The sequence below is a fragment of the Esox lucius genome, chromosome 9, assembly GCF_011004845.1.
Source record: "Esox lucius isolate fEsoLuc1 chromosome 9, fEsoLuc1.pri, whole genome shotgun sequence".
In the NCBI taxonomy this organism is placed as follows: domain Eukaryota; kingdom Metazoa; phylum Chordata; class Actinopteri; order Esociformes; family Esocidae; genus Esox; species Esox lucius.
The window spans coordinates 20023002-20045500 of NC_047577.1; the positions used below are offsets into that span (position 1 = coordinate 20023002).

Below are 22499 nucleotides of genomic sequence, written 5' to 3' on the forward strand. Positions count from 1 at the left end.
GAAGTTGAAACAGGAGGTACTAATTTTCACCCGTTTCTTCTCTCAGTGATGCCATCACCTATGCAGGTGTTTCCCGGACGTAAATCAGGTATTCATTTCCTGTTCTACTGTATGCAGTGACCTCTCTCCACTTCTAACCTCCGGATAGTTTTCTAAAACTAATAATCAGCAGAGCTTAAATTGAGCTAGATTGTGCTAGAACAGGATCCTGGAATTATGGTACTTTGATCTTTTTGGACATTGAAGTTTAAGTCAACTCAAATTTGTTTCTCCTTCCCTCTTAAAACCGTAATGTAACCGTTTAAAAATGTCTCAAAATGTTTTTTGTTTTTTTTACCTGTGCTTGTCTAACTTCTGATGTCAGGCCAGCCTGGGCGTGGCCTGGGCGTGGCCTGGGCATGGCCTGGGCATGGCCTGGGCATGGCCTGTTGATTGGAACACATTTTAACCTTCATTGGCTGTTGCTGTGGATTATAAAGTCTTATGAAGTCTGCCATGAAGGGGAACATTGTTTGGTGAGGGGAAATAAAGACTGGGAAAGCTTGTGCCAATATGTAGCCACCTTCTTATTTTTCCATATCTTTGTATATCCCTTTTGTGGGAATGGACAGAGCTGTGCATGTCTAGTTCCACATATTCAAATGTGTAAAGAAATTACAACGTATATGTGCTTGGCCAACCTGGTCTCAGAATGATGACGTAGACTGTTTTACGTACATTTTAGGCAGGGGATTTTGTAAAATATATTACGTGCAGTAAAGCAACATTAGAGTTGGAATGAAAAAAGAAAGCAGTAACCGTGGTTTGAACGAGCAACTTTCCGCATTGTACAATGGCACGCTATCCACTGCTCCACTCGAAACTCCGGTCTTTAATAGCGTTCATAAAATATCATACGTTCTGGCATTCGTATTCTATTTTACATTTAAATAGTGCTCGTAACATTTGATACGTTGTAACAGCGTTCGTAAGATATGTTACGTTTGAATAATTTCGTAAGGTATCATACGTTTTGGTGGCACATTGTAATGTAACTTAATGTAACGTCACATATAATACGAAATCGGGTGCCATGGATTTTCGTAAAATAGTCTACGTAGGTTCCTGAGACCAGGTTGGCTTGACTGAGTACACTGGTTTTGGTAAGTTCCTAATTAATAATTAAATGACCAGGTAAAGGGAGTTACTAACTAACCTTTGAATTTTATTAATCACTGGTTTAGTTATGAACTCTCTTTAACAGGTCATTTAGTTCTTAATGAGAAATTCCCTTAAACTGCTGAACTGAGCCAAACCTAGCAGAGCACCTTTACTTAGTACTTTTTACACCTCTGCAAACCTCTTGCAGTACAAAATGAGGCCTTCAAAACAAAGCGATTGGCCGTTGCTCAGGTTTAGTGTTCACCCGTCTATCACTCAAAACTACAATAAGATCAAAATGACCCTGCCTTGTCAATGATGTAACAGACATTCTGTAAAAATGACCCTGCCTTGTCAATGATGTAACAGACATTCTGTAAAAATGACCCTGCCTTGTCAATGATGTAACAGACATTCTGTAAAAATGACCCTGCCTTCTCAATGATGTAACAGACATTCTGTAAAAATGACCCTGCCTTCTCAATGATGTAACAGACATTCTGTAAAAATGACCCTGCCTTCTCAATGATGTAACAGACATTCTGTAAAAATGACCCTGCCTTCTCAATGATGTGACAGACATTCTGTAAAAATGACCCTGCCTTCTCAATGATGTAACAGACATTCTGTAAAAATGACCCTGCCTTCTCAATGATGTGACAGACATTCTGTAAAAATGACCCTGCCTTCTCAATGATGTGACAGACATTCTGTAAACATGACCTTGCCTTCTCAATGATGTGACAGACATTCTGTAAACATGACCTTGCCTTTTCAATGATGTGACAGACATTCTGTAAACATGACCTTGCCTTCTCAATGATGTGACAGACATTCTGTAAAAATGACCTCACCTTCTCAATAATGTGACAGACATTCTGTGAATTTGCAACTCATCTCTCCGTGGTAGCACTTCATCTGTTTCCACAGAGAATCATAGGTTTCGGAAGATGGTTCTCTTGATGACAGAGTTGTAGAATGAGGCCTTCTGCTGTGTTATCAGAATTAAATAAAATATTTCAGAATACAACATCAGACGTAGGTCTCACAACATGTCATGTAGTTCCACAGCTTTTTTCATTGCTTTTCTTATTTAATAGCTCAATAGTAATAAGGCGTAGCTTGTCAGGGCTGTGCTCGAAATTTGTCAGTGAACAGCAAGCAGCCAAACCTGCCCTTTTGCAATGTTTCAACTATAATTGCAAGGAAACATGGGTTTTAAAGAAAAAGCCTCCTACTGAGGAGATTATCTGTAGACTACAAAGATGTTTTTATTGACACAACAACTTATTTTAGGTTTAAAATAAAAGATAAGTATGTTGGCATGGCAACACTGGTTGAGCCAGTAAAGGTAGAAAGCTAAGGATAGTCTACATTAGTATGTTGTAGCCTGTGGTAACGTGTCTCCCCACACTGAGGCCTGGTCTGTTGATGGTCAAATGTTCTTTATCGGTCAATGTCAAAGTATTGGTCAAACTGTGAGGGATTAAAAAGATAATTCTAGGTGTCCAGGCATCGAAAAAGAATTAGAAATAGACTTTCATGAAAGACCATGTTGACCACTTCAGCCTGTCAAGGGGCTGTGAAGCAATTGAGTTTCTATTTACTTTCACCCCATTTTTCTCCCCAATTTCTTGATATCCAACTGTTGATTAATGCAGCAATTCTCTGTGGACTCCAGACAGTCAGTGTCCAGATGTGTCGCCCAGAGCATGTCCATGCCTTTGTGGTTCTTGTCATGCTGCTTGCTCACCCAAGTCCAGACAGTAATTCTAAATCGCCAAAGAGAATGCATTCTGTGGTTTTCTATCTTATTTGATTTTATAAACGCCCAAGCCATCACAAAGAGGCACTACAGCACAACACGGCAAGCCAACCATATGTGATTACTAACCTCTCAAATGCAGATTATGGTACTCCATATCTCTGGTGTAAAATACAGAAAATACAAATATACAAATCTAGTAATTGACAAGGTTAGAAATAATAATTTTAATAAAAATAATAATTGTGTCCTTCAATCTTTGCCTTCATCAAATTATTCTCCATTTGCAGCAACTACAGCCTGGCAGACCTTTTGCATTATAGTTGTAAATTGGTTGAGGTAATTTGAAGTGACTTCACCCTGTGCTTCCTGAAGCACCTCCCACTAGATTGAGAGCATTTGGCCTCTAAAACAAACTCTCCTGCTCAACAGTGTGCATGCAAATATAGCCAATACTATAGGCCCACTGTACAAACAACTATGGCACCAGATGATACACATAACTTAATATGTACAATGCTGCCCTAACTGTATACCCTCCTTGCAGGTAACAGAGAGAGCTCTAGTTTCTATAATTATTTATTGTTTATTATATTGAACTCCCTACCTCTGGGTCAAAATGTCTTCAAATGGCCTTCATCCTACAAACCTTTCCTCCAGATCACTCAACCCCTTTTAACACGGGTAGGATTTAGGCCTAGCTCGCTGAACCAGTTCTGAATGTGATTTTTCTGCAAAGTGTAAAGCTGTGGCGGCCGTCCTATAGTAATAATTTACAATAAATTACAAAGTTTATGACCCAGTGTACAAGTTCCTGCACCAAGTTATGACTCTTCTTCTGTTCCCTTGTCCTGATCTTTGTCATCCTTTTCCACTATGTGAAGCAATATGTTTTTCAGTGACGCTGTGTTGTTGTTGAGTACTGGCCATGTCCCTGATAACCAACTGTACAGTTGTGCTCAAAAGTTTGCATACCCTTGGATAATTGGTGATATACAGTGGGGAGAACAAGCATTTGATATACTGCCCATTTTGCAGGTTTTCCTACTTACAAAGTATGTAGAGGTCTGTACACTTCAACTGTGAGAGACGGAATCTGAAACAAAAATCCAGAAAATCAAATTGTATGATTTTAAATAATTAATTTGCATTTTATTGCATGACATAAGTATTTGATCACCTACCAACCAGTAAGAATTCTGGCTCTCACAAACATGTTAGTTTTTCTTTAAGAAGCCCTCCTGTTCTCCACTCATTACCTGTATTAACTGCACCTGTTGAACTCGTTACCTGTATAAAAGACACCTGTCCACACACTCAATCAAACAGACTCCAACCTCTCCACAATGGCTAAGACCAGAGAGCTGTGTAAGGACATTAGGGATACAATTGTAGACCTGCACAAGGCTGGGATGGACTACAGGACAATAGGCAAGCAGCTTGGTAAGAAGGCAACTGTTGGCGCAATTATTAGAAAATGGAAGAATTTCTAGATGACGGTCAATCTCCTTTGGTCTGGGGCTCCATGCAAGATCTTACCTCGTGGGGCATCAATGATCATGAGGAAGGTGAGGGATCAGCCCAGAACTACACGGCAGGACCTCGCCGTGTTTGGAGGAAGAAGAAGAATGAGTACAACCCCATGAACACCATCCCAACCGTGGCAAGGAGGTGGAAACATCATTCTTTGGGGATGCTTTTCTGCAAAGGGGACAGGACGACTGCACTATATTGAGGGGAGGATGGATGCGGCCATGTATCGCGAGATCTTGGCCAACAAGCATCTCAAGGTCCTGGAGTGGCCTAGCCAGTCTCCAGATCTGTACCCAATAGAAAATCTTTGGAGGGAGGTGAATTTCCGTATTGCCCAGCGACAGCCCTGAAACCTGAAGGATCTGGAGGTCTGTATGGAGGAGTGGGCCAAAAAAGAACTACAGGAAACGTATGATCTCTGTAATTGCAAACAAAGGTTTCTGTACCAAATATTAAGTTCTGTTTTTCCTATGTATCAAATACTTATGTCATGCAATAAAATGCAAATTAATTACTTAAAAATCATACAATGTGATTTTCTGGATTTTTGTGATAAAAATTACAGACTTCTACATGCTTTGTAAGTGGGAAAACCTGCAAAATCGGCAGTGTATCAAATACTTGTTCTCCCCACTCTATGTACCATTTTTAAAGAAAACATGAGTGAGCAGGCAAAACACATTTATTTTATTTCTTATGGGATTCATATTCAAAACAAAACATGGTAACAAAGAAAAAAAATTAAATGACCCCAGTTCAAAAGTCTGCATACCCTTAGTTCTTAATAATGTGTATTGCCCCCTTTAGCATCAATGACAGCGTGCTGTCTTTTGTAATAGTTGTCTATGAGCCCCCGAATTCTTGCAGGTGGTATAGCTGCCCATTCGTCTTGGCAAAATGCCTCCAGGTCATGCAAAGTCTTTGGTCATCTTGCATGGACCGCATGTTTGAGATCTCCCCTGAGTCGCTCGATGATATTAAGGTCAGGTGATTGTGATGGGCACTCTAGAACCTGCACCTTTTTCTGCTGTAACCACTGGAGGGTCAACTTGGCCTTGTGCTTAGGGTCATTGTCTTGCTGGAAAGTCCAAGAGTGTCCCATGCGCAGCTTTTGTGCAGAAGAATGCAAATTGTCTGCCAGTATGTTCTGATAACATGCTGCATTCATCTTGCGCAACATTTTCACAAGATTCACTTTAGAGCTCACACACCCCCAAAACATCAGTGAGCCTCCACCATGCTTCACAGTGGGGATGGTATTCTGTTCACTCTAGGCCTTGTTGACCTCTCTCCAAACACAGCACTAATGGTTGTGACCATGAAGCTCAGTTTTGGCCTCGTCACTCCAAATACAGTGTGCCAGGAGCTGTGAGGCATGCCAAGGTGTTGTCGGGTATATTGTAACCAGGCTTTTTTGTGGCATTGGCGCAGTAAAGGCTTCTTTCTATCAACTCGACCATGCAGCTCATTTTTGTTCAAGTATCATCGTATTGTGCTCCTTGAAACAACCACAGCGTCTTTTCCCAGGCTGCTCTGATCTTTGCACCACTCTGCTCCCTTCCATCCATGCCACTCCCGGTCAGATTCAGCAGAGGGCCAGCAAACTAAAAACAAGAAAACAAGCTTGTATATCCAAAAAACTAAGAACTTAGACACACATAACTAGTTACAGTAAAGTAGACCAAAGACATAACTCAAAGTAAGTGAAGTGACTACGAGATGTACCCAACTAGGATGATTTCTTGACCATTCTCTCAGATTGAAATATACAGTACTGCCAAAGAACTCCAGACACCGTTCGATACTAACTTCGATACTAATATGCAGCTTCTTACTGCATCCAGTAGGTGGTGTAGTGCTGTTCTGGATTGTTTCCAGAATGGGCTGTTCCTGAGAGACGTGGCTGCAGCCAGATGCCTCTTCCAGCAATTTGTTTATCAATGCGTTAGATGACAAGCCTCTTCAACATTGCGTGGGAGTCGGGGACAGTGCCAAAGGAGTGGCTGACCGGGGTGGTGGTTCCCCTGTTCAAAAAGGGGGACCAGAAAGTATGTGCCAATAACAGGGGTATCACACTTCTCAGCCTCCCTGGGAAAGTCTACTCAAAGGTATTGGAAAGGCAGATAGTCAAACCTCAGATCAAAGAGGAACAATGCGGATTCCGTCCTGGTCCTGGAACAACCGACCAGCTCTTTACTCTTGCAAGGATCCTGGAGGGGGCCTGGGAATATGCCCATCCAGTCTATATGTGTTTTGTGGATCTGGAGAAGGCGTATGACCGGGTCCCCCGGGAGATACTGTGGGAGTATGGGGTGAGTAGGTCCCTTCTGATGGCTATCCAATCCCTGTACGTCCAAAGTGAGAGCTGTGTTCGGGTTCTCGGTAGCAAGTCAGACTTGTTCCAGGTGGGGGTTGGCCTCCGCCAGGGCTGCGCTTTGTCACCAATCCTGTTTGTAACTTTTATGGACATGATATCGAGGCGTAGTCGGGGTGGTGAGGGGTTGCAGTTTGGTGGTTGGGGATCTCATCGCTGCTTTTTGCGGATGATGTGGTCCTGATGGCATCATCGGCCTGTGACCTTCAGCACTCACTGGACCGAGTTCCGCACTCACTGCCGAGTTCGAAGCGGTTGGGATGAGGATTAGCACCTTTAAATCTGAGGCCATGGTTCTCAGTAGGAAGAACCCAAAGGTGTTAGGGTTAGGGTTAGGTTAGGGTTAGGGTTAGGGTTAGGGTTAGGGTTCGCGAGTGAGACCGATGGGTTAGGGGTCTTGTTCGCGAGTGAGGGGACAATGAAGCGGGAGATTGGCCGGCGAATTGGAGCAGCAGGGGCTGTATTGCATTCGCTTTACCGCACCGTTGTGACGAAAAGAGAGCTGGGCTGGAAGGCAAAGCTCTCGATATACCGGTCAATTTTCCTTCCTACCCTCACCTATGGTCATAAAGGCTGGGTCATGACCGAAATAACTAGATCGCGAGTGCAAGCGGCTGAAATGGGTTTTCTCAGAAGGGTGGCTGGCTTCTCCCTTAGAGATAGGGTGAGAGGCTGTGTCATCTGTGAGGAACTCGAAGTAGAGCCGCTGCTCCTTTGCAATCGAAAGGAGCCAGTTGAGGTGGTTCGGGTAAGGACGCCCCCAGGACGTCTCCCTAGGGAGGTGTTCCAGGCACGTCCAGCTGGGAGGAGACCTCAGGGTAGGCCCAGGACTAGGTGGAGAGATTATATTTCGACACTGGCCTGGGAACGCCTCGGGATCCCCCAGTCAGAGCTGGCAAAATGGCTCGAGAAAGGGAAGTTTGGGGTCCCCTGCTGGAGCTGCTGTCCCCGCGACCCGATACCGGATAAGCGGATGAAGATGAGATGAATGCGTCAGATAGCACGGTACAGTACTGAAGGTACTGAACATATCATAGAATAACGAATTGGCTAGTTAGCTACCTTCCTTCCTATCGAGGTACTGTACTACAGTACTGATGAAGCCATGTCTACCCTTCGTAGGATCACAAACTCACTATAGCAGTGTCATTCAGTTTAAAGGAAATCTTACCTTTTTGTTAATGAAGACTTGGGCTATTGAGCTAGACAACCCTGTAGAGCCAGGGCAGAGTGCTATGGCCTTAGCCAGCCAGTGGTGTCTGTTCAGCAGAAAAATAGCCTGGAAGAAGGAACTTCCTCAGTCTCTCAGTAACTGCTTTGATGCAGTTGTACCTTCACCACCTGCTAGATGGGCCCAGAGAGAACATTAAGTTGCACAGGTGGAGGTCCTACAAAGATTTTCTTGGCCTTCCGGCCTCAACGTCTGATGTACATTTCCTGGAGATCAGACAGCGTGCACCCCAGTGATGCAATGGGCTCACCGGACCACTTTCTGAGGACCTGCCCAGTTGAAGGCAGGTAATTTTCCGTGCCATTCGGTGATGCAACCCGACCCACTTTAGATATTGTATTTGTAGAAGTTTATGAAGACAAATAAAAGCTGAAATACATGCATTTTTTCATAACATTTAAAAACAAAATGACCAATCTCTTCAATTATTTTATTTATTTAAACTGTTTAATTCCACTGTGTATATTTATATGTTGTTTTCTACCTAGATGTCAAGCTGTTTACAAATAAAGTTGTTGGGTTTGCAAGTAGCCTAGCAGTATAGACAACTGACCAGTGACCAAAAGGTTGCCAGATGTATGGCATACCTCCTTCATTGGTATGACCTCCACATTTACTCAAACTCAGTGATTCCAAAACACCAACTCTGATTGAAGGACAAATAAGCGTTTTAGGGATGATTGAATGGCCTCGTTGCCAGACTGCCCCAGCCAGCATAGCTTGACCCAGAAACTCTGGGCTTGTGTTGGGTTAGTTACCAACTGTTATTATCAGGCATTGATGCAGTTGTGAATCCATTGAGTGGTTTTGCTAAATGCAGCTATTGGTTCCAGTCTCCTGTTGATTTGTGCTTGTATTGACTTTGGTCAATCCAGTGACATATGTAAAGCCCACTTCCCAAATGTCCATCTGACTGTGAAGACTCTCTAGACATGGTTATATATATGCAATCATTTCTATGCCAAGTGCTGGATTTATCAATATGAATGTTTCCTTGAGATTCATTAAGTAATGTTTAGATTTTATTGATTTTCAACCTTTCATGCAATGTTTTGTGAACAGACCACGACATTTCATGTAATTTGAAAAAGTCAGTTTATTTGTAATGATAAGAATCAGTATAGAGTAGTCATTTGTTAATTTATAGCCTCATGTTAAACCATTGCTGATTTATTATGACAGACTGACAAAATTCGAAATGGGAAGCTGATTTTATGATGTAAGTTTTACCATATGCTGTGTTTCAGAGTGCATTGTCAGAGAGAGATGGGACATATTTGCAGACTGTCCATTGTCTCAGCAGATATCCTTTTGGCTATTGTTTCTTTTCAATGTATTATAGAAACCAAATAACATACTAAATGCACATCCAGTGGGTAGCCAGCTGCCACGCTCACTCAGGTTTAGTGCAACGGACACTGAATAGGACTTTGTCAGTCTGGCATCTCACCCGGGACGATGAATGATAGATGCCCGCAGAACAGCTTCATACACGTTCCATACACCCGCAAAACAGCTTCATACACGTTCCATACACCCGCAAAACAGCTTCATACACTTTCCATACACCCGCAAAACAGCTTCATACACTTTCCATACACCCGCAAAACAGCTTCATACACTTTCCATACACCCGCAAAACAGCTTCATACACTTTCCATACACCCGCAAAACAGCTTCATACACTTTCCATACACCCGCAAAACAGCTTCATACACTTTCCATACACCCGCAAAACAGCTTCATACACTTTCCATACACTTGCAAAACAGCTTCATACACTTTCCATACACTTGCAGAACAGCTTCATACACTTTCCATACACTCGCAAAACAGCTTCATACACTTTCCATACACCCGCAAAACAGCTTCATACACTTTCCATACACTCGCAAAACAGTTTCATACACTTTCCATACACCCGCAAAACAGCTTCATACACTTTCCATACACCCGCAAAACAGCTTCATACACTTTCCATACACTCGCAAAACAGTTTCATACACTTTCCATACACCCGCAAAACAGCTTCATACACTTGCAAAACAGCTTCATACACGTTCCATACACTCGCAGAACAGCTTCATACACTTTCCATACACTTGCAGAACAGTTTCATACACTTTCCATACACTTGCAGAACAGCTTCATACACGTTCCATACACTCGTAGAACAGTTTCATACACTTTCCATACACCCGCAAAACAGCTTCATACACGTTCCATACACTCGCAGAACAGCTTCATACACTTTCCATACACTTGCAGAACAGCTTCATACACTCGCAAAACAGCTTCATACACTTTCCATACACTTGCAGAACAGTTTCATACACTTTCCATACACCCGCAGAACAGTTTCATACAGTTTCCATACACCCGCAGAACAGTTTCATACACTTTCCATACACCCGCAGAACAGTTTCACACACTTTCCATACACTTGCAGAACAGTTTCACACACTTTCCATACACTCGCAAAACAGTTTCATACACTTTCCATACACTCGCAGAACAGTTTCATACACTTTCCATACACTTGCAGAACAGTTTCATAATCCCCAGTAAATACACTGCTGAATGTGAAGGCGGCAGGTGGAAGGCATGATGTGTTCATTCTGCAGAACCACACTTATTGCATTTGTATCTAGGCTGCATGAGGAAGGGAGGCCTGCTGTTGATTGTATAATTCTCAAAAGACACTTACAATATTTTGTTACCTGTCTAGTCAACTTTTTATCACTGGTCAAGCGAGCAACAACTGAGTGAGCCAAATTAATAATGATGGTACCAATAGTATACTTCTATGGGTAGTTGACACTTCTACTGTGTGTGTAGTTGACACTTCTACTGTGTGTGTAGTTGACACTTCTACTGTATGTGTAGTTGACACTTCTACTGTGTGTGTAGTTGACACTTCTACTGTATATGTAGTTGACACTTCTACTGTATGTGTAGTTGACACTTCTACTGTATGTGTAGTTGACACTTCTACCGTACATGTAGTTGCCACTTCTACTGTATGTGTAGTTGACACTTCTACTGTATGTGTAATTGACACTTCTATTGTATATGTAGTTGCCACTTCTACTCTATGGGTAGTTGACACTTCTACTGTGTGTGTAGTTGACACTTCTACTGTGTGTGTAGTTGACACTTCTACTGTATGTGTAGTTGACACTTCTACCGTACATGTAGTTGCCACTTCTACTGTATGTGTAGTTGACACTTCTACTGTATGTGTAATTGACACTTCTACTGTATATGTAGTTGCCACTTCTACTCTATGTGTAGTTGACATTTGTACTGTATGTGTAGTTGACACTTCTACTGTATGTGTAGATGACACGTCTACGTGTAGTTGACACTTCTACTGTATGTGTAGGTGACACATCTATGTGTAGTTGACACTTCTATTGTATGTGTTGTTGACACTTCTACTGTATGTGTAGATGACACATCTATGTGTAGTTGACACTTCTACTGTATGTGTAGTTGACACTTCTACTGTATGTGTAGTTGACACTTCTACTGTATGTGTAGTTGACACGTCTATGTGTAGTTCTCCAAAATATTTGTTTGTGTCATTGGATTTCAATCCCAGTGCATCATAATGTGTCTATGGGCTGCTCAGTCAGTGCCGAGTAACGACTTGAAAACACACAATAAGCAATATCTACCTCAATCAACCTTGGCCTCCTTTCTATCCAGGAAGTGTCTAATATGGGATATTCATTTGTTCATGGGCTTATTGCTCAGTGAAGAAGACCCCACCCCCTGTGGCCTTCTGCAGATACATACATGTGGAACTCATCAACAGATGGACACATGTGCTTAGAAAGAGAGAGACCCATGCCCACACACACACGCGCACACACACACACAGTGTGAGTGCAGCCCCCCCCCCAAAAAAACCCAACAACATTACACTATAAAACGTAGTACGATGACCTGCTCTCAGATAATCCCCTCCATTTTGGACATTCGTTAACTGTAGTGAGCCCCTAATCATCAGCGATGCACAATTAGGCATAGAATTCCAGCTGTGCCGTAAGGTCTGCACAAAAAAGGCCCCACAAGTCAGTTTTCCAGCTAATTGATTCAGCATACCAGACCAGGACAGGAAGGCCATTTGCGTTGTTACGACAAAGCTTCACGTATTCCACGTTGAACAATGAGCTGAGGTTCCAGGCTGTAGCAGCTCAGCTGTTGAGCAGACCTCCCCAATGGGCTTCTGGTAGAGCAGACTTCCCCAATGGGCTTCAGGTAGAGCAGACTTCCCCAATGGGCTTCAGGTAGAGCAGACCTCCCCAATGGGCTTCAGGTAGAGCAGAGCAGACAGTTAATTACATTCAGATTCAAGGAAGCCCTCGACAATGATACGAAGGCTTAATAAGGCATGGAGGGACCCCATGGGTGTTCTTCACTCACCTTATAGTAATTAAATTACACCAGACTGACCGCGGAGACCGCAGGGTTAATTACTGCCGAGACACAGGCAATATGTATAATTACACAGAAAGGGAGAGAGATAGAGAGAAACGGACTGAGGGGGAAGGACGGTGAGAGATTAAACGAGTCTGCCCCCCCCCCACCCCCTCCCCCCACACTGCCAACCTACACAAGCACCAACATCCACACGCCGTGGAAAACTGGCCGCCTGGTCTCCTTTTGAAGTTTTAAGACATAAAAAATTCAGGTGTATGTTTTTAAAGTGTCGCCTCATTTTGTAGTGGCGAATGCCGTCCGGCGGGTCTGCTTTGCAGTCGAGCGTAACGGAGGTGTAACGAAGGTGTAACGAAGGTGTAACGGAGGTGTAACGAAGCCATTCTGCTCTGTTCTTCTTTTCGTAGGGGATGAGAAAGGCCGCTGTTTCACCATCGATTACGTGATGCCCACCAACATGCAGCTGACATCTGAGTCTACTGCCAGCGTGCTGAGTGAGTGAAGTGGACAGTGGCGAGCGCGTGCATGTGCAGACACACATTCATCCGTCGTCCGCGGACGATGTGTCTCATGTATCCTTAACGACCGGGGGAAGTGTACCCTGGGAAGGCCAACATGTCCAGACGAATCCAGGCGGCTCATGCTGGAGAATGTTGTGAATAGACAGACTAGCTAACAGATCGGTTCTGAGCCGTAGAATATTTGATTAACCTTAACTGACAAATATGTACAGAGAATCCACACATTTCTCCCCAGTACAGATGTGTGTGTTGGTGCTATTCTTGAGCCGCCTGAGGCATGGCTCATTCCACTCTTAGAAGGGACGGGGGGAGGGGGGGGGGGGCATTATTATGAAAAATGGAAGGTTTTGGAGCAATTTTGTTACAGATGGATGCCCCTCAGATAAGCCAATCTGCTTGCACTGTCTCAGTGGAATTAACCTTAATGAGTACACAACTGATCACATGTCTCTGGGCCGTTTAGCCTGTATCACACGTGGCCTTACTATTATATTCAGTAAAAATATTAGCCTGGGTACTTTGTGAGGGTTAACACGTGTATTTGCAAATGGTTAAATGAAAAACATAACACTACAGCAATGGAGAGAAAAAGAGAGACATTGAAAGACAGAGACAGGAAGACTCTTCGAAGGTATATCTATGAAAATACATGTAAAATGTAGACTTCAGCTAACGTTCACCACATGGTTCATTAATCTCCAATGGAAGCTTGACTACCACACTATCCAGTCATGTCATCCAGTGTGTTGTAGCATAGGGATTTTCACTGACATTAGGTGCTATTACACACCTGGTCTGTTCCTGTGCTATTACACACCTGGTCTGTTCCTGTGCTATTACACACCTGGTCTGTTCCTGTGGTATTACCCGCCTGGTCTAATCCTGTGCTATTACACACATGGTCTGTTCCTGTGCTGTACCACACCTGGTCTGTTCCTGTGCTATTACACACCTGGTCTGTTCCTGTGCTGTTACACACCTGGTCTGTTCCTGTGCTATTACACACCTGGTCTGTTCTGTGCTATTACACACATGGTCGGTTCCTATGCTACAGTTTTACACACATGGTCTGTTCCTGTGCTATTACATAGATAGTCTGTTCCTGTACTATTACACACCTGGTCTGTTCTGTGCTATTACACACCTGGTCTGTTCTGTGCTATTACACACCTGGTCTGTTCCTGTACTATTATACACCTGGTCTGTTTCTGTGCTATTACACACCTGGTCTGTTCTGTGCTATTACACACCTGGTCGGTTCCTATGCTACAGTTTTATACACATGGTCTGTTCCTGTGCTATTACATAGATGGTCTGTTCCTGTACTATTACACACCTGGTCTGTTCTGTTCTATTACACACCTGGTCTGTTCCTGTGCTATTACACACTTTGTCTGGTCCTGTGGTATTACACACCTGGTCTGTTCCTGTGCTATTACACACTTGTTCTGGTCCTGTGGTATTACACACCTGGTCTGTTCCTGTGCCAATGTGTAGTTTCGTTACTGCGGTTCACAGAGGCAGGATCTGGAATAAATGTCTGGTCAGTTCCATTCTGGGCGAGGCCATTCTCATGTAGAACATAGCCTAGCAGAAATCCCAATGAACACAACGCCAGTTAAACCTCCCCCTGAAGTGTAGATGGAACGAGATCGGACAGAAGGGTAGTTACAGATAGATCTTTTTTCTGTTTTAATTTGGAGACCTGAAGATAGAAATGTATATTGACTATGAATTGACACAGATGAAAATAAAATCATTTTCTTTTGAGGGTAACATTTTGTTTCTATCTCTGTCCCTTGTTGCAGAGATGATCCGTTCAGCCACTCCATTTCCCCTGGTCAGTCTTTTCTTTATGTTCATTGGTTTCGTTCTAAGCAACATCGGACACATCCGGCCCCATCGCACCATCCTGGCTTTCATCTCCGGAATCTTCTTCATCCTCTCAGGTACCGAAACAAGATCCTTCAAATTCTTTGGAAAGCTGAGCGAAAGCTATTACCAGTGACCAAATCTGTAAGTTCAGGATGATGCTTAAGACTTTCCCAATATAGTTTAATGTGAAATCCACAACATGTTTTTTGTTGAATCGTCTATCATAGGAATTACATATGCAGTATCAGCGGTATGTAAAAAGTTGATTCCCACAGATTTCCACCTAAAAGTGCGTACTCAAACGTAACGGCTATTCATGTGCATTAATTTTGTCAGGACATGCACCTATGATTTCCTCATGCCAGGAAAATGGTGGTTCCATATCAATGATCATATGACGATGCGCATCATGAAAATTGGTATTTCTGATGGAATGATGGACTACGCAACAAAAAAGGAGAACGGATTGGCTTTTCAGTCAGATTTTTTAAAATCAGAATGGTCTTTCTCTTTTTCCATCCCAGGTCTCTCTCTAGTAGTAGGCCTGGTGTTGTACATCTCCAGCATTAATGATGAGATGCTGAATAGGACCAAGACAAACGAGGCCTACTTCAGCTACAAGTATGGATGGTCCTTTGCCTTCGCTGCCATCTCCTTCCTACTCACTGAAGTAACTTCCTCCACACAATTCAAAAAGACATCAGTGGCTGGGATGTGGGGAAAATATTACAAATATAGTATATTATTGGTATAATTTCAGATTTGATTATTGTCTATTTGCTTTTATGTTTACTTATTGTATATATATGCCTGTGTTCATTTGTGTATTACCAGACAGCAGGTGTTATGTCCGTCTACCTGTTCATGAAGCGCTACACTGCTGAGGAGATGTACAGGCCTCACCCAGGCCTCTACGGGCCCCGCCACAGCAACTGCTCCAACTACTCCGGTCAGTTCCTACACCCGGACGCTTGGGCACAGCGTGGCCGCAGCCCCTCCAGCATCTCAAGCGACGCCTCCCTCCAGATGAACCACTCCACCTTCCCGGTTCTTCTCAAGTGTCCCGAGTATGACCACATGTCCTCCTCCCCTTGCTGAGGCCCGCCTGAGGCCCTGGAGCCTGGGCAGTGGGTAGCACACACGTCCCGAGGAAAGGGGAGTCTGGCTGGGTTGCTGGGTTAGAGTAGGTTGGTAGACTAGGGAGGTCGTACTTGAAGAGGAAAATTAAGGCGCCTAGCAAGAGTGGGTGTATTGCCTCTTTTGAAGTCCCTCTGAGCAGTTTTCAGAATTTTGGCACATCTGCGACACACCTAATTGCATCCACACTTGAACACATGACAATCACGTCTTTCATTGAGTCTTCAATGCTGTCCGAAGCATCGCCTTCAAAGTCATATAATCCCGGCTTAACCCTGATTCTCTGAAGTTTCTGCTCGTCATCATACTGAACAGGAGGCTTTATGCATTTTCTGGTAAACATGTTGAATATTATTACTGAGGTATAGCTTCAATTTAACTGCGAGCTAAAGGGAAGTATAGTTATCTTTCCCGGGCATTGTTGCTGTAGTTGTACGGTAGCATTTCTTCCCGAACACCTCTGTTGCTTTTTGTCTGGGTAGTTTTTTTTGGAGTAACTCAACAAAAGCTTCCACCCTTGATTTGAGTTGAAGACCACGTCCAATGTCGTGTAGCTTCAACCTCCCTTCCTCAGTCCTCAGCAGATTTACCTGGTGCGGCTCGGCTTGGGTCGTGCTGGTGCTACCCTCTTTTGTTCCAGTTTGTGTGATTGCTACTTCCAACTGCACCCAGTCGTGTTCATGCAAAACTTCAGAAGGTCTGTTACCATAACGCTGTCTCGTCAGGAAGCAGCGAGTCCCGTGGCAGTGTGTTATAGTTAATAGCACCTGGTGTTGTCTTGGATACTGAAATGGACAATGTAGCCGTAGGGCAGCCACCTAACCTCCCTAATTTGACTTGGTTTAAGGATTTGTGCCCACAGAGCGGCAGGGCATTTCAAGGAAGGGTATCATGCAGAGTGGCTGGCACTCCATTACCTCAAAGCTATCACCATGCTGCGGTCAAATGCCAGAGTTTAACAAGGTCTTCAATGCCGTTGGCCCCGGCAGAGATTCGCTGGAGGTGAATTGTGGGATGAAGAGTCTTGGGCTAACTTCATCCAAAAACACATCCGGGGGGCAGTGCTTGCACCAGGGAGTAGAAAAACGGTGCTCACGGCGGCCATCTTTGTTTTAACCTGACAGAAACGACTGGCTGGTGGCAGTTGGCATAAGGTATATTATTGCTCTGAAAGTAGCCTGGGTGGCATTGCTGCTGTTTAAGCAACTCTGCCCATTCTTCTGCATCAGCTCATCAAATTCAGTGCAAGACGAACCCCAAGCAGAGAGAGTAGATAGCCTAAACATTCCACATCGTCCAAGTGACTTATTTCAAGATGGTTTCCCTGAGGTAGGCTGCCTGGTTCAGTGGCCATTAAGCCCACCTGGGGTGTGACTGTAATCATTGTTCCCAGGAGGAAGGGCTATTGTACAACACCCTGTTGCCCCCTGACCATCTACGCCCAATGAAGGGAAGTCCTGAATCAGAGAGGATCCAGACGTGATTGTAGCACCGGGAAGGCAGCTATTTTGACAGGATTGAGCCCTCGTTGGCCTTGAGATGTGTTCGTAGAGTGTGTTCAGGTGTGGACACGATAAGTGAGCGTACCCCATAGTTGTTTTGTACCTGATATCCACCTTGAGGGAGCACTTTATGTTCGGTACAGGCTTTCCTCTACCCATAAATCTTCACAGGACTTTAATCAACTCTGACTTGTAAGATATGATAATACAGTGGGGAGATCAGAAGAGAAACTTTCTCCTCACATCATTCGTTTATATGTCAATTATATTTGTGGTAATCATGTGTTTTAACAATACGTCAGTATTTTATGATCTTTTCTAATCCTCCATGACCATCTCACACTCTGCACTTTACTGTCATATAGGCAGAGATAAAGTCTGTATATTTTTGAATGGAAACAGAGCAGAAATCCCATTCACATCTCTTCAGAATCTAAGTACATTGTTAATGCAGTGAAAAGAAGGGAACCAGGGGGAGATGAAGATGAAGGAGAATGACAAGAAATAATATATGGTGTATTGCCTCTAAACACGGTTAGGTGGTCATTGTGGCCATCAGATATGGAGGGCCAGTCTGAATGTATGAAATAATGATGGGAAGGAAGTGGGTATAATAAATATAACCTGAACTCGTGCATAGTGACAGCCAACTCAAATAACTGAAAAAGAGGACAGTGTTATTTGGCAAAGGGTCAAATCGCTGAACATTACTAATTAAAATATGTTTTCTATCAGATGCCATATTCCAGTGTATCCACAGTTTATGACTCAGATGCAAGCTGTTTTTGGTTTGCAGACTGGATGGCATTGCAATTGGCTACCTAGGTGCCGGTAGCGTTCTAGTCTAATGTTCAATGTCCTGAATAGGATGGCATTATGGATGAATTCCCTAATGAATCAAATATCCTGGTTGGATGAATAGAAACACATTTTATTGTATTAAATGTAACTAAAAGTCTTAGGAAATACATATTACGTTCTTTAGAATATTTAGGCTACAACCTCTCTGGTATTGTACTCGACCAAAGTTGTAGTTTAAAATCAAGGATAATAATTATCTAGTCTATTGTTATTGTCAGTGTTCAATGTGATTACGAATGTTACTGTAACACTAGTAATTGCTGTTCATGAGTATGAAGGTTGGTTCTCCATAAAATGCATATGCCATGTTTGGCCTTCATCCTGTTTGATATTGGAAATTGTATTTTGGAGAAAATAAAATCAAAATGGTAAATCCGCCAAACAAATAGAAAATGTGTCACACTATTGAACGTTTATCATGAACATATAAATAAACTGAAATAACTTTTTTACAGTATAGTCTACATTTATAAGCCATCTGGATGTTTTACTCATTTGTAGCCACAGTAAGCCATTGGCCGCTTGCACTGTATATGTAGAATGTGAGCTATTGCATTTGTTGTAACAATATGACAATTTAGAAAACATTAGAGAGTCAGATAATACATTCAAAGATCTTGAAATGTGTGTATTTCAAGATTTTCTATTTCAAGATCAGTAATTTTCATGATGTTTGATGTGCAATCTACTGTATATCTCTATTGGAAATCAAATAAAAAATGCTTTATTTGATATAGTAGCCTACATAAAGGCAAAATGTAGACATTTCTTTAAAACTGTTAAATATATACACTTTCTTGTTCACGTGCATTCTTTCATCACCACACATTATGACATTAACGATTCTGTCACGTTGCTGCTCTCTAGTGGTTAATTGTATGCACTGCATGGCTGCATTGTTACTACCAGAGTAATTGACAAACTGATATCATTTCTTATGTGTATCTATTATCAAGATGCTCACATTTTTGCCTCTGTGCCTTTCAGTTAATCTGCACCACACCAATTGACCTAGCAAAGATTCCAACTCTAAACACAATGTTCTTTCAATTAGCCAGCTAGCTATCACAGTAACATCATTTTATCACAGTGAATGCGTTCTAATAAAGCATGGACTGCCTTTTAAATCCAGAGTCAGTTCTGTATCTATTGTCTATATATCAGTTGAGACAGCTTGGCGGCACTGTATGTTTCATTAAGAGTATTGAAGGACTTCTCATTACGAGTTTCAGATACATCCCTCAAGATTGATTTATTACAGAGATACATCTTTAATTAAGGGTATTGATATGCACCACTAATCAAGATGATGGAGATGCAGACTTCATTATATTATTAGGCTCTACCCCTAATTAAGAGAACTGAGATGCATTCCTCATTTCATGTAGGCAACAGGTAACCTTGTGGTGAGTCCATTAGATCAGTTGCCAGAGGTTTCTGGATCAAATCCCTGAGCCAACAAGGTGACAAAAAGTTTTGTTGTGCCCTTGTGCAAGTCAATTAACCCAGCTGATTTCTTTGACTAATTAAGTACCCTCCTGTTGCTTCTGCAGAAATCAAAGTTGGTGCATGTTGGGAGGGTTTCAGTTGAAATTCTCCAGGGGAATCTGTTATATCTTTTTTGTTCTAGTTGTTTCAACCATCCGTGCCATAATCCAAGTCAACACAGAGCACAGAGTGCTTATAGCACAATTAAGTTTTATGTACACGAGACACAAACAAATATTGTATAATGGGCTTTCGAAAAAATCGAAATATGGCATTCTGCTTTTTTGTAATTGATTAAGAAATGTCGATGACATCATTTGGATGGTAAAAAGTGAAGAAGAATCAATCAAATGAAAACTCTGTTCCAGTATAAAAATGTCATCCAGCCCCAAAACTTTGAGTGAGATTCATCAAACACGAACTGCACGAAACCATTCCGTCATGAAGTCACTGTGGTTGGTCGAAGTACAGGGAGTGAGATGTGAATTAGAAGAGTGGACGTTACCCGCCTCTCCAAAACGGGACATCAGTGCAGATATGCACCCAGTGAAATGCAGAGGCACTGTACCTCAGTACTACAGGGACATCAGTGCAGATATGCACCCAGTGAAATGCAGAGGCACTGTACCTCAGTACTACAGGGACATCAGTGCAGACATGCACCCAGTGAAATGCAGAGGCACTGTACATCAGTACCACAGGGACATCAGTGCAGACATGCACCCAGTGAAATGCAGAGGCACTGTACCTCAGTACTACAGGGACATCAGTGCAGACATGCACCCAGTGAAATGCAGAGGCACTGTACATCAGTACCACAGGGACATCAGTGCAGACATGCACCCAGTGAAATGCAGAGGCACTGTACCTCAGTACTACAGGGACATCAGTGCAGACATGCACCCAGTGAAATGCAGAGGCATTGTACCTCAGTACTACAGGGACATCTAGTGACTAGCACAGAGAGGCACCAGTTATAACAGCATTATCAAATCACCATATATAGGGCCGGGTATAGCCTTCTGGGGGCCCCTCCCTTAGTGGTCCCTAACGATCGGAGGGCCTAAGAGACCACTTATGATGCTTTTGCCTAGAACTGGCCCAACCCATATACACGTGGTTCCAGCAATCGTCCTGATATTATTATTTTTTTGGGTGTTTTATTAGCAGATCAGTCCATGGTGAATACTGTCATTATTAATGTCAACCAAGTCCATGGTGAATACTGTCATTATTAATGTCAAACAAGTCCATGGTGAATACTGTCATTATTGATGTCAAACAAGTCCATGGTGAATACTGTCATTATTAATGTCAAACAAGTCCATGGTGAATACTGTCATTATTAATGTCAAACAAGTCCATTGTGAATACTGTCATTATTAATGTCAAACAAGTCCATGGTGAATACTGTCATAATTGGCATCATTTCTGCAGCCCCTCTTTTTCCCCTTTTTTTCCCTTTTCTAATGCACATTCTCACACTCAATCACACCATCTCACACAAAACAACACAATATACAGACAAACACAATAAGTAAGTAAGTAGTGCGTCATCCCCTTTCTGGTTGTGAACACATTCTTGGACAGGTTTAGAGAGTTGACAGATGCATTGGGTACAGATCTAGAAAGTGCAAACAATCAAGAATAACACAAAGAACATGTTAGACCCAGGTACAAAAAGGGTTGGGGGAGGGGTCGCCAGTCCTCAGTTCTTGCCTCTGGGTGATGGACACTCACACTATATCTAACTCCAGTTTGTTTAAATGTTTAGCATGAGATGCAAATACACAGACTCAAAAACTCCCTCACAAACACAGACTCCAAATTCATCATTGTGAGGACAGCTTGACACTGAATAAACAAAGCGAAAACAGTGAATTGGGGGCTCTATTCACACACTGTCACATTCACTCTCTCACATTCACACACTGTCACATTCACTCTGTCACATTCACACACTGTCACATTCACTCTGTCACATTCACACACTGTCACATTCACTCTGTCACATTCAGATATTGAGGCCCCTCAATCGGTAGAAATGCAAGAGATCTCTGTTGGTTTAAAATATTTATTATATGCGAAAAGGCTCAGATGAACCGGCAGATTGCAACACATTTTGCTAAGAAAGAACCAGAAGGAGCAGGAGTCATGTGGATAGGGGGATCTGGGAAGATGGAAAGGAGGAGATGGTCTTTTGTTGCATAGTACAGTGGCCGGAAAGTCATGGTTTCAAAATGACAACTTTCCTGAAATTCCCTGATTTCACCCCAAAAATCTCCCCCCATAGCCCCACCCACCAGCACCACATTGCTCAAGCCCCACCCACCAGCCCAATGTGTCCAAGCCCCGCCCACCAGCCCACAGTGCCCCACGCAGCCAGACCCTTCTGGAAAAATTACAGGATCTACTGGGATTTCAGGGAAACCTGGCAACTTCTTCAGAATTGTTCAACCCTATCTGTAATTCACTGAGCAGCTAATGGATGGGAAATTTGTATTGAGAATCCGGCTTTAGTTGCAACAGCAAGGTGGAATTTCTATTTAATTGGAACAATCATTTCAGTAGCCAGTGCAAAATCCCCTAAATGATTGGACTACTTCAGGAATATGTATGATAAAAA

At 42.8% G+C, this 22499-nt stretch overlaps 1 protein-coding gene across 2 annotated transcripts in view; it reads left to right on the forward strand.

Annotated features, from left to right (window-relative positions):
- Positions 1–19414, forward strand: part of cacng5a (calcium channel, voltage-dependent, gamma subunit 5a) — a 32897-nt gene extending 13483 nt beyond the window's left edge. Inside the window, exons 3-7 of one of the 2 annotated variants that reach the window (XM_020049672.2) lie at positions 47–88; positions 12897–12983; positions 14819–14959; positions 15410–15555; positions 15720–19414. In XM_020049672.2, the coding sequence (XP_019905231.1) occupies positions 47–88; positions 12897–12983; positions 14819–14959; positions 15410–15555; positions 15720–15983 (680 nt within the window). In that variant the 3' untranslated portion in view covers positions 15984–19414. The remainder of the gene's footprint in view (positions 1–46; positions 89–12896; positions 12984–14818; positions 14960–15409; positions 15556–15719) is intronic. The other variant, XM_010889335.3, reaches the window with a different exon arrangement.
- Positions 19415–22499: the final 3085 nt, after the last annotated feature.